Consider the following 14,444-nt stretch of genomic DNA (forward strand, 5'->3'; position numbering starts at 1 on the left):
TCTTTACATGATATTGTAATGTAAATTTATTCACTAGAGATGATACTTTTTTCAGAAAATAGTTTGACCTTGACTGTTAGTTTATAAACACCAAGTGTTGATCTAAATCCTGACCTTGTTTCAAAATTTGTAGCAACCATCATAAACAAGTTCTATCTTTATTTTAAAATGATTGGTTGTTGTTGAGGTCATAATGGGACTTCGTCTTTCGGATGTAAACAATTTTTTTAATTTTTTATTTCTTAGAGTAAAATGATTGGTTTTCATCAGGGTCACATTGGGTAGACATGATCTTTAATGAATACTTCTTTACTATAACCTTCGAGAAGATGATCACGTGACCCCTTCTTTATGTTTTACAAGACCATATAACCTCTCTTTTGGAGAATTATTCTCAGTAGAAGCTCGGCTGTTAAACTTAGTTGTATGTTGTGCTGTTTGGAGTTATTTCAAATTACTTGATTTGGAGTTATTTGAAATTACTCGGATTCAAAAGGATTAATTCTGTTATTTTTCTGGAAAATATGTGTGCTCATGTAATACTGTGGAACAAGAATACTTTTTTATAAAAATTTATTCAGCTATCAGAAACCGAGTGATAATTCTTGTTTCTACAAGGAACTGTATTCTACAAGGAGCTGTAGACTTCAACACTATGGACTGCAGCATACGTTATCATCTTCCATCTTGGATTCTTCATCGGGATTCAAACTTGAAATCAGTAGAACATTTTGTTATTAGGACTTCAAAAATTTTATTCTTGGATTATTTTGGATTTGATTCGTTAAAACCGTAAGTTCATATTTTTTCAATTTTTACAAAATTTTTCCAGGGAAATAAATTATTGTATTCTTCAGAGCTTGTTGTTTTCACTCTTTCTTGTGTTCAAGCCTAAACACATGACATAAGAGAATGCTGAGATGAACGTTCTTGAAATGTTCATGATCAGTTCATCAACTACATTCAGGAACACTTCAAGAATTTTGATGAATCATGTTCATAAACATACTGATGAACTTTTATAAACTATTATCTTATATTTGAAGTTCATGAAATGTCATGAACTTGGTTCATGAACAATTCAATTACTCTGATGCACCACCAAGACATTTCTTAAAAATATATGTGAAATTTCTATATCATTATATTCATAAAATGTTCATGAAAATTCATCATACAATCTTCTCCCAATATTAGTGAAATATATAGAAAGGTGAATATTTTTTCTTTTTTTTAAATATGATACTGTTCATAGAGATCTTTAATTCAATACTTGTGTATTTAACCTTAGAAGTTCTGGATTAATATGGATCAATATTTTCTGCCAAGAATGAACTTTTTGTATTTGCTTTAAAAAGCTTTCAACAACTTTGTTTTATTTCCATTACTGTCAAAAACTCCATGTTCTATTGACTTAGTCACTGGTTGCCAATTTGCTGTAAAAAACAAAATATGTAAACAATGATTATCCTAACTGGATGACTGTGAAAGAAGACGTGATATGATTGGTTAATATACGCACGAAATTTCAACAGCTGAGCATTATTTTCCCCAGAAATGAAAGAGTATGCAAATGGTTAAGTAAAAACCTCAAACAAAAACTGTGGACTCCCATGGAATGGACAGAGGAGAATATTTTCAATATAAATTTTTTAAAGTAAGTAGAAGTGCAGAGAAGCGATTATGAAGAATATGAAGGACATGATTTGGTAAGAGCAAACTTTGGTGGAAAAGCGTACCCAGCCAGGATCATCAAAATTACGGTATCTTTTTTTTGGTCAATGGTGGTTATTTCAGTTATATGGATTTTTTATTGGTTTTTATGTGTCATCATATTAGTTTTAACCAAACTAATGAAACATAATTTTGTTCACACCTAATTTAAACTTGCTCTTCAAATTTCTCAAAATCACTAAACATTATAATCCTTCCCCCTTTCGATCTCAATACCAGACATGGTACTACATCTACTAAAGGAACTGAGATGTTTGATATCATTTTCTTTTTAATGACATCACTATTTCTATCATCTGATGTAATTTGATAATTTAAAACAAACAAAAAACTAAAATAGTTCATGTGTCAAATTGTACACAATACAGGTGTAAATAACGTGATGAAATCAGAAGTAGCTATACGCAACATTAGGAGTCGCAGTGGACACATTAGTGACATACAACCTATACCACACAAGTCTGCCTTTTCATCATTACAAAATGGCAATAAAAAATTAAAGCATGAAATAACCATTATCTTCATTATATATATATATATATATATATATATATATATATATACACACACACACACACACACGCACAGATAAGGTTATTTAGTGCAACGATGATGTCAAAAAAATTTGACATATTTTATTGATTGAAACATCCGACTCCTGTGACTATACCTATGGCTAGCCACTTCAGCTAAAATAAAACTAGTGACAAAATTCTCCAATAATTTAAATGCTCAGTAAGTTGTGTATTAAGTGTAAGGGTTAAATAATTTTGAGTTGAATCATAATTATTCTAGTAAATAAAGTGGGGTACAATAATAATGTGCTAAAAGCTGAAGACAATATTGATCAGAGGTTATCTGTAATTAACTAACTTTACCTTTCTTTCAGATCAGACAGCAGAAAAGTAAAATTATTAGAGGATGAAGTTAGTAGGTTAAGGAGGAAATTTTGAAAACTGGAGGATCCTATGGTCTTGATGGAAGAGACATAAAATTGTGACTGCTGCAGATGGAGACATTCCTTAGTGACAAAGGGCAGGATTTGATTGAATTATAGGCCATGAATATCTTCACAAAAGAGTTATCTGACAGGTCAGTCTCTGGGAAAAAGATTGGTCAAGTCAGGAGAAACCCCAGTTGAAAGACAGATCCTTTACGATGAAATATGCTTCAACAGTTGATTGCACACAACTGCCCTAATATCTCTTGAAAAAACTTTCAAAGAAAAATTACAAAACATACAAAAAGTGTTGCTAAGAGTAAAAAAAGAATATCCCTTGTCAGTGTGTACATTATTTTCTTCATAAAAATCAGTTTGGAAATGTAAGTGAACCTGTCTTGGAGAAATAATGGCAGACATTGCTGTCTCTGGGAAGTGCCAATCTATTAGGATGTCTCTTTTCATAAACCATTGGGTAAATATATTCTGGAAAATATACAATTCACAGAAATCAAGGTCTAAATATTACATTATTGAAGATTTAGCTTTAAATGTTATTATATAGGTCAGAATTTTATTGGATAATGCTATCCCCTATGAACTGATCATGAATAATTTATAAACTGGCATGAACTGTTCTTTAAAATGCATTTCTTAAAAAGTATACTTCAGTTGACAATGAAAAAATTAAATAAATAAAATGGGAGAAAAAAAAACACAAAGTGAGATCAAGACAAATGTTTAACAAAAGTCCTTGGTAGTGACTGAAGCTCCACTGGGTGAAAAGAATTTCCTGGAATTTCAGTTAAGACTATTTCTTCCTATTATCTATTAATTAACCCTTTAGCTACTAGAGCTGTTGTGCAGTTTCACTACTGCTGAGTGCTATCATATCATTTACTGAGACTACTGAGGCTGGTTCCTAGGCTGAATACTAGAGCATCATCAAGGCTGACTACAGAAACTGACAATGAAAACATAGTTACATTTATATTCATTATTTCATTAGTTTTTGTTGGATTTCAGTGAAATAAAAAACACCTTACCTTATATAGTGTTTATTATTCATATATTTCCACTTTATATTACAAAGTTGAGAGTGGTACCTCTCAAAACAGTTATTATCCACACATAAATGACGATGTATATACCAAAATATGCCCACATCTTCATGATGATGATTTCATACCATTTCAGCCTCAGGTCTTGCCTTTGGTCCCCCATTTTCTTGACATAATCGTTTGTTTCTTTTCCAAGCTTTTCCACCAGACATTCAGGAAAAAAACTTGAGAAAAAAATCATTCTCATTGCTTAGTCCAAGCTTGATTGTTGAACCAACATGAGAATCAAAATCATTGATCCCGAACACGGCAAGGTCATAACTCCATTGTGCAAGTGGGGCTATGTCCGCCTCGTCATCCGATCAAAAATCACTTGCATCTGGTATTCAAATAGGACTAATATCAATATCCGGTCCATTTTCTAAGAATGATCCATTAAACTCTTCGATATCGCTTGCACTGAACCCTTTAAAGTTGCTCCTACCTGCATTGGAATCCATCTTTGTTTATCTCAACTACACGTGTTTCATAAAGTGCAGAAAATCCGCGAGTCTGTCTAAATTTAACCTCTCAGCTTTCACACTTGTATCAAAATATTGAGCAAACAGTTCTCATTCGTTATGATAATCAAAAATATGTAAACTTCTGTACTTTCAACCAATCAACGTTTAGTTAACATAGCAGTAAGTCCGCATAGATGCGACACTCGGGTTTCGAGTACTGCTGAACTATACGCACATAAGCGAAACTGTGGTAGTAAACTAGGCTTTTCAACACTGCATATATGCGTCAGTGTGGTTCAGGAGATATTTATAAGTGACGCTTAGATGCGGTATTCGTAGCTAACGGGTTAAAGGTTGAACGATTTCTGATATTCTTCATCAATGACAAGATTGTCAAATTAACTGCTGTGGTCATGCACATACTGGATGTAGGAATGGCACCATTTAAAAAAAGGACAGTGTAGACATGGTCACAAGTTGTTTGGTGAACACCACATGTCATAATAATCATCCCTTGAGTGGAAATAATGACAAGATTTTCAAGACAGCAATCAAGGTAGTCATATTACTGGCACAATTTTCATTTTGCACCAACTGGGTATCGTAAGAAGTATGCCAGTGAAAACACCACATTTATATAGCCATCCATTTGGTAGGAGTTTAATGAGATGACACTATTTTCAAGATAGCCACCATCATGCTGGACATATTGCAAGATAGAATTTGTATTATGACCAATGTGATATCACAACTCTCTTGATGAAAATCCCATGTCAAAATGACTTTCTATTTAACAGGAACAGCAGAAACAAGATTTTTAAAATGGACACATAGTGGACATCTGATCAATACAATTTTAATTTAGGATCAATAAAACAGTAAGAAGTCTTTTAGTGAAAAACTAAAACTTTTTGTTCAGGTGGAGCTGTGGCAAGATTTTCCAGATGTTCACCACTGCAGCCATATTGAAAATCATACTGGCACCATCTCTGTTTAGGATCAAATAGATGTCTTAAGAAATCTTTTGGTGTAAACTCCATGTCAATATGACTTTCTTTTCAAGATGAGTAGCAGAAACAAAATTTTCAAGATGGCCAAATTGGCAGCCATGCTGGACTTCAGATGGGCACCATTTACATCATCAGAAGTCTTTCAGTGAAACCCCAACTTGGTAAGTTCATCCAATCAGGAGGAGTAACAATATGATTATCAGGATGGCTGTCAAGGTGGCCATATTGGATACCAGATGAGTAAGATTTTCATTTATCACAAACTAGACAGCTGCATGTTAATGGCCATCTCTGTTGAAGGAGCAGCAATAAAAAGATCTGTACGATGACCACTGTGGTCATATTTTTATCATTTTCATTTAGGACCAACCGGACATCATATCAGAATTTTTAATGAAACCCCATCATGATATGATCATCCATTCAGAAAGAGTAATGATAACACGATTTTCAAGATGGCCACAGTGGAAGCCATAATGGATGTCCACAAAGCACCATTTTCATTTAGGACCAACAGATAGACCATGGGGATAAACATGTGTGCACAGTTTCATGATAATCCTCCAACTTAGAGTTTAGAAGAACAGCAATAGCAAACTTGTTCTTACAGACAGACAAATGGATGATGGATGAAAGATGACAGACAACGTGCAAAAGAACATCACAAACTCTTCTGATCTATGACCAGTAGAGCAAAAAGCAGTGTGCAAAGAAGGACTATAGAATATAAGACACTGGCATGCCTTTAAGTGGTCTGTTTTAAAGGCTACCATATGTACCAACTTAATAAACCAAATCATGAAAGTCTGCACTACAGCATGTACCTGCTTAATGAACCAACTGATGATGGTGTAGGACACTGTATGTATTTGCTTAACAAACCAACTGACGATGGTGTAGGCCACTGTACGTATTTGCTTAACAAAACAACTGATGAAAGTCTAGGCTACCATATATACTCACAAGATGGGAGCAATTGCAAACAACAGACTTGGATCTGACAGCACATAATGCAGATCAAGGTCTCTATTGTTTTCTCCCACTGGTTTCTTCTAATAAACTGTATAGACTTGGATCTGCCAGCACATTATGCAACAGCAGCTGGACCAAACTTATAAGCAAGTATTAGAACATCTCAACCTCATGACTGTGTTGTTTTTACATCACAATAGTTTTTACTGATATCATTCAGACTTGTTGATATCTCATCACTAATAGCAACAAAAGCAATAATTGAAGCTCCTTAGTAATTTTTATTCAAAATTTGCAGTAACAACATAAAAATTAAATGTGCAAGTACTTTACTGACGGTTGAATTGTCATCCAATGCCATTTTTAATTCCTATTTCTTATGATCTTTTGTTTACTTTGTACATCTAGCTGGATATTGGTCTGACGAAAGTTATCAATTTGGAAAGTATCACTTCAATTACCTGAGTCTCTCTGAAACAGATGAATTCATCCAACTCTTATCAGCAATCATAAAGAACAGCTATCCACACTGTTCAGGCTTAGGTTTACATGATATACAGTAACCAAATCCACACTGTTCACACTTGGGTGTACATAATGTACAGTAACCTAATCCACATTGTTCACACTTGGGTGTACATTATATACAGTAACCAATCATAACACAATCATGATTTCCTGCCAATGATCTGGAAAATGCCATAGAAATATGCTATTGTAACCACCAATGCATCCAAATGTACCATTTGCCTAATGATGTCATGTACACCTCACACTCCAAGACACTGTTAACACATTAACCCTTAGCGATGACTTAATGGGGCAGGAGGTAGTAGCCTACTGCCAAGCTCTGTAGCATCATGGTCACGCATGATACACTAAAGTGGGTGGTATTATAGAAAGGCAGACAGAAGTAGCTCTACAATGATACCAAATAATCTGGAATATCTAGTTGCACTACAAAATACAGATTAAAAAAACTCATTTTTTGGACCCGACTTTTTTCTACCCAAAATTCGCCAGTTGTCGGAATCCGATTTTGTGTTTGGATTGCAGACTTTTTGGTCTCAGATCTAAGACAAACTGGTATGAACTGCAAACAGGCAGATGACCTTTTGCAAATAGTAGGATAAGATGGGCATTTGGAATAAAGAGTGGTCTCGATACAAAAATAATGGCTCCGATCAGCAAATTTTTTTAAAAAATATCCAATTTTACCCTTCTGCTCATGCGCAAGTCAAATAGCCAATGAAAAATGATGTTTCTAACACAACTAGGCAGTATGTTATTACAAGATCACCGGGGATTTGGTGTTTTTGGATCTATTCAGAAACAGCTTTCAAAATGTGTTTCCTACTCGATTTTCAGGCAAAAATGACAAAAATCTCCAGGGATTAATGTGTTAATTATCAGTTGAGATTACGTTTGTCTTCACGGAAACCTTCTCAATTTATATTTCCAAGTATTTAGACTTTCTTTGATTGAAATTGTGCAGATAATACTGTGTGGAGATGGATCTGTTTTCTATATGATTCAGCATACATTCACCCCATTTTCTGGCAGAATAGCCTTTTGGATCTGTAACATTCAAATAAGTATTTCTGCGGTGAAATTTGGCACAAAAAACAAGATGTTTAATACATTAAAAGCTAACATGAAAGTCTGAGAGGTTCATGCAACTGGTAAGAATGAACAATGACAAGATTGTTACAGCTCCACCCCTCCTTACCTTCAAATATGATACCAACATATCTTACTAACTACTGAATTATGCAGAAAAATACACATGAACAGACTTTGTATCAAAATTACTATTCAGCCTGCACTGAATAAAAACAGGAGACAAAAAATTATGACTTACCTTCTTTGGTCTTGAAGATGTAACTTTGCATGGCAGATGTTCCCTGGGTGTTTACAGCCTGTACTTCTACCTGGTAGTATGTTCCAGGTGTAAGTGATGACAGTAGATATCTTACAGCTGTAGGTGGAATGTCATCCACGTAGATAAATCCACTTAATGGCTTGGACAGTTTATACTGTGTTCTATTTGGAATGATTTCCACCTATGAGAAATATCCATTTGAAGATATGAACAGATCATTGCAGCATAAATTTGACTAAAAATAGTTACTGTAATAAACCACAAAAAAACTCTCATAATGGATGTTCAAGGAATCACTAATATTTGTCTGAAGGGTGTATTTCCTTTATAATAATAACAAAAATATATATATATATATATATATATATATATATATATATATATATATATATATATATATATATATATATGAAATCAGAACCACAAGTGATGTATGCATCACAAAGTACCCTTCTTACTATAATTTTATTAGGAGGACCTTTAAACAGAGTTAACTTGTACTCAGAAACAAAAGATCGAAGAATAGGCAAACAATCTAAATGAGGTCATGGAATGCTGAATATCTCATCAATATACAGATCTGGTTGATCTTGAATAAAGTTATGCTCCAGAAGCCATCTACACCTCTCCCTTCTTAAAACGTGGTAGTCATGGTCCAGAACTCCCAACTGCATTATGTACTCAAAAGAATTATACAAATTAGCATAAGGGGCCCCAAGTGGCCGAGTGGTTTAAAGCGCTCTCCGTTACGGATCACTGCCATCTCACCTCTGTCTGTGTGAGTTTGAGTCTCGTATTCAGCTAATGTGGGTATGTGAGAAAGCTTGCCAGTAGCTTCTCGTGGGTCGTTGGTTTTTTCCGTGTCTTTCCTGAGTTCTTCATCCACCATTAATACCAGCCGCCATGTATAGCCTATCGTGTGCTGAAAAATGGCGCTAAACCCTACAACAACAAATTAACGTAATACATACTGAAATGCAAGAGCAGCAAAATATATGGAACTATGGTATAAAGGAAATGTCCAAATTTTTTAAACAATAGCGTTTTGAAAAGGAAAGGAAGCAATAAGACAAAGTTACACCTTGTTTTCTTTCAACCATTACTGTTTTACAAGGGAATGCTTTTGGTCATGGGGTCCAGGATAGTACCTTGTTATATCCTGAATGACATTACAATGATGCATGTTATAATGGGACAATAAATGGCGATAACTCATGTAAATGATACTAAGGACTGCTGAAAATCAAACTCGTTTAAATTAATCTTATTCAAGACCTCATCTGTATAAAGCTGCATCCCAAAATAGGATCAAATCCAATTAGGTTGAAATCCAAAAATCCTGGATTAAGTAATGCTACAGAAGGCACATTTACTTAAAATTATGTTTCTCAAAGAATAAAGTTACATTAACATCAGGAGTAGTCTCTGCTACCTTCAAAACCATTCCTCAATGAAAGATGAAAAAAAATGTCTTGGCATCTTTATGTCATGTAGAAAAAAGGAAGTAACTCTTACATTTACTCCCCTTGTTATCACAAAGTGGCAATCAGTATCCCAACCAGTTTAAGCTTAGAATGCTCTGACACATTAACCCCTGCCGACGAGTTTACGTGGCAGGAGGTAGTAGCCTACCGTCGAGCTCTGTAGCGTCAAGGTCATGTATGATACACTAAAGTGGGTGGTATTATAAAAAGGTAGACAGATGTAGCTCTACAATTATACCAAATAATCTGGACGTTCTAGTTGCACTAAAAAAACGGATAAACCTATTTTTGGGGACCTGATCTTTATCCACCCTAAATTCGCCCATCTGATCTTGTGTCCGGATTTTAGACTTTTTGGCCTCCGATCTAAGGCAGACTGGTCTCAACTGCACACAGACAGGTGAACCTTTGCAAAAAGTAGGATAAGATGGGCATTTAGAATAAAGAGTGGTCTCGATACAAAAATGATGGGTGCATGAAGCAAAAAGAAAAAATTAGAAACAATGTTTCTAACACAGCTAGGCATTAGGTTAATGTGAAATCTCTTGGAAGTTGATTTCTTAGTATGCATTCAAAAATAGCCCCCAAAATGTTTCCTACTCGCATTTCAGGCAAAAATGACAGAAACCTCTAGGGGTTAATGAGTTAATGGGTGCATTTTGATGACGTCACCAAATTTATTCCTTGCGTATTTTATCACTTGTCATCGACTTTGCATACAAATGACAAATTTAGCCATTCCTTGACAATTTGTAAAAAAAAATTGAAAATCCTTGTTAACTTGTTAACCCCTGGTGCCATGTTTATATGGCAGAAGTAGTAGCCTACTGCCAAGCTCTGCAGCGTCAAGATCATGTTTGATACACTAAAATGGGTGGTATTATAGAAAGGTAGACAGATGTATCTTTACAATGATACCAAATAATCTGGATGTTCTAGTTGCACTACAAAATACAGAGGGAAAAACCTAATTTTTTGGAACCAATATTTTTCCACCCCAACTTTGCATGTGGCTGGAATTCAATTTTGTCTGGATTTTAGACTTTCTGGCCTTAGATTTAAGGCAGAAAAGTCTCAACTACACACAGACAGGTGAACCTTTATAAAAAGTAGGATAAGATGGGCATTTGGAATAAAGAGTGGTCTCAATACGAAAGTGATGGGTCCATTAGGAAAAAAGGAAAAGAAAAAAAGAACTCCAACTTTTACCCTTCTGCTCATCATGTGCAAGTGAAATAGCCAATGAGAAACAATGTTTCTAACACAACTATGCATTAGGTTAATAGGAAATCTCTTGAAAGTTGATGTATTAGGATGTATTCAAAAATAGCCCCCAAAATGTGTTTCCTACTCACATTTCAGGCAAAAACGACAAAAACCTCCAGGGGTTAATGAGTTAAAGTGTTCTTCCCTTGACTACACTATATAATAAAAAGAACAAAATCTCAATGTTTCATTGACCAGTTTTGATTATAATTTTCTTCGCAGTAAAAAAAAACAAGGGGCAAATCTGCTGGTATTTTCTAGCAAAAAAAATGGGATCCACTTCTCATCCCATAACACAAGTTCCTACTTTTGAACTTGTAAGTCTTGTTTAACAGCATTATTCTTCTTACCTCTCGATAACTGAGAATGTATTTCTGTATCTCAGATCCTCCATCATCTGGTTTATTCCACATCAGCAGGAATGATGTTGGACTAGTACTGTCAGGAAAAGGAGATGTGATCACCACTGGCTTAGGAACATCTGCAAGAAACATAAGAATATAAAATTTACAGCGTAAAATATCTTCCATTTTTTTATGTGGGCATCATTTTTCATGAATTTTGTGAAGTTCAACAAACACAAAATTAAAAATACCCAATAAACAGTGAATTTTTAATGAATACAATAGAACCCATATCAGATTCCACAAAACTAAGAGCTCTCAAAAATGTTTCTCACCGAACCATTAACAACTTGATACACACAAAAAATGATAAAATCACTGGAAACAAAATTTCAAACTTTGTTCAATTACAAAATGCCATTGATGAAATGAAGAGAATCATTAATAAACAAAAGACATGAGTGGAACTGATATAACTTTACCATCAGTTGACACATGAGCTTGTGTTGTGAATTCAAATTCACTCCTTAACTGAACTGTAGAAGGTAAAGAAATGCTTGGATGACATATTGTTGCTACAATACCTTTTAATGTTCATATGATTTTTCATATTCCCTAGATTACATACAATCAACCTGTCCTAATATATATATATATATATATATATATATATATATATATATATATATATATATATATATATATATATATATATAACACAATTGGGGGCCCCAAGTGGCCAAGTGGTCTAAAGCGCTCTTCGTTACGGATCACTGCCATCTCACCTCTGTCTGCAGCGGTTCGAGTCAAAGATTCAGCCAATGTGGGCATGTGAGAAAGCTTGCCAGTAGCTTCTCGTGGGTCGGTGGTTCTTTCCGGGGTTTTCCGGGTTCTTCCTCCACCATTACTACTGGCCGCCATGTATAGCCTATTGTGCTGAAAAATGGCGTTAAACCCAACAACAACAACACACAATTGATTATTAAATTCATCACAGGCTTCTCGCACAAACTGACTGTCTTGTGATTTTGGCAAGTTGAGGAACTTGCTAATCCAAATATTGCTTTTAAAGCATTAATAAAATATGATCACAGATTATTTTAAGTCAGTGATGATTTAACTGATAAGACTGATTACAGTGAGCAGGATACCATAATCTTGTGTGAAACATAAATCAGGATGAGAACAAGTCATGTATTTTATGATTTTGTTGAACAGTGCACATAAACAATGCTGATAAAATAATAATAATAATAATAATAATAATAATAATAATGTTCAGTGCATGGAATTTGGTTCAAAAATTTGATTTAATAGGTGAACTTTTGTACAAAAGGCCAGTTTTTGTGGATGGCCGCTAGTAACAGACTTGACTGTATACAAGACCATAAGTTTGATGATTTCGTTTAGATAGGTAATGACAATGATTGTTTCAAGCTTTGACTTGCTTTTTATTTTCATTCTGATGGCACATTAACACATTGGATCAAATTCTACTGAATGGCACATTACCACCATTTGCCCAATATTGAATGCCACATTAGCATCATTTGCCCAATATTGAATGCCACATTAACATCATTTGACCACTATTAAATGGCACATTAATATCACTTGCACAATATTGAATGGCACATTAACATCACATGCCCAATATTGGATGCCCCTTTACCATCATTTGCTCAATATTGAATGGCACATTACCATCATTTGCCCAATACTGAATGGCATATTAACATCACTTGCCCAATATCGAATGCCCCTTTACCATCATTTGCTCAATATTGAATGGCACATTACCATCATTTGCCCAATTCTGAATGGCATATTACCATCATTTGCCCAATAATGAATGGCATATTAACATCATTTGCCCAATAATGAATGGCATATTAACATCATTTGCCCAATACAGAATAGCTCATTACCATCATTTGTCCAATATTAAATGGCATATTAACATCATTTGTCCAAAACTAAATGGCACATTAATATCACATGCACAATATGGCATGGTACATTAACATCACATGCCCAACAGGGTTCATACTGAACTCTGAATGATAAATTCAAAGACTTTTCCCAAACTTTCAAAGACCACAAACATAAATTTCTAAGACCTGTTTTCGCTAACATTTTGTATATAGGTTAAATGAGAAGAAAAAAAAAATGAATGCAAAATACTACAATACTGTTTAATGATGAAATTCAAACTATAATTAATTTCCTAAAATTGCTTTATAATGATCTGGAAGATAGAATAACATTCATTGTTGTTACAGAAATATGTAACTTATGCATTGCATGTACAATTTCATACCCTTTCAATTTCCAGCGAATAAAGCAGACATTTACTGATCAAATGATTGCGTCAAATAACATCGCCAAGCCCAGCAAACATGGCAGCTTTCATTTTTTGAAGTTTATTAAATTTTAACATTTCTGATAATGTTTTGTTTTTGGCATGACACTTCAAAAATCTGGTGAAATTGTTAAATTTCAGAAGCCAAACCACAATCATATTATATTCACTATCATCCATGAACTCTTCCCCAAAATGATAATAAACATTTTACACACTATTTCTCATACTTTAAAAAGAGCATTTTTCTGGGTACAAAAAAAATACATGAACATGCATTTAAAATTTCAGGAACCATGCCACGATCGTATTATATATTGTATTTTTATTCGAATTCATACACAATCTCTTCCCCAAAATGATAATAATTTCTTTTTGCGAAAAGTCCAGTGAATGAATTGCGTTTGTGAACTTGCTTTTCCATAACGGTAAATTTTTAAAATAAAAAATAGGAAATTAATAATGAGTTCATAAGCAAACCCCATACACATGTAAAACCTGAGAACTAAGTGCACTAGGCCTGCAATGGTCACGAGTCACTTTTAAAGAAATTTTAAAGTTGAACACACATACAATTTCATACACTTTCAATTTCCAGCTAATGAAGCGGACATTATTTACTGGTCAACTAATTGCATCTAATAACACCGCCAAGCTAAGCAAACATCTTGGCGGCTTTTGTTTTTTTGAAGTTTATTAAACTGTAAGAATCTTTTATCAATCACTGCATAATGTCCGCTGCTTGGTTGTGTATGCAGTTAAAGAAGAAACACATGTTGGATATTGTTTGAGCAACAATTGTATACAGAATAAATTGAAGACAATCCCAAAGATGACATACTGGCTTTACTCATGGATCAGTAATAAGCAACATTTCTGATAATGT

General features: G+C 34.2%; 1 protein-coding gene across 1 annotated transcript in view; it reads right to left on the minus strand.

Moving 5' to 3' along the window:
- LOC149797120 (hemicentin-2-like) overlaps positions 1 to 14,444 on the minus strand; it is a 287,779-nt gene that overhangs the window by 142,387 nt on the left and 130,948 nt on the right. Inside the window, exons 14-15 of the mRNA XM_089961792.1 lie at positions 11,203 to 11,333; positions 8,082 to 8,283 (exon numbers count right to left, since the gene is read on the minus strand). Coding sequence (XP_089817918.1) covers positions 8,082 to 8,283; positions 11,203 to 11,333 — 333 coding nt within the window. The remainder of the gene's footprint in view (positions 1 to 8,081; positions 8,284 to 11,202; positions 11,334 to 14,444) is intronic.

The sequence above is a fragment of the Sinohyriopsis cumingii genome, chromosome 6 (genome assembly GCF_028554795.1).
Source record: "Sinohyriopsis cumingii isolate HCF-2022 chromosome 6, ASM2855479v2, whole genome shotgun sequence".
Taxonomy (NCBI): Eukaryota; Metazoa; Mollusca; class Bivalvia; order Unionida; family Unionidae; genus Sinohyriopsis; species Sinohyriopsis cumingii.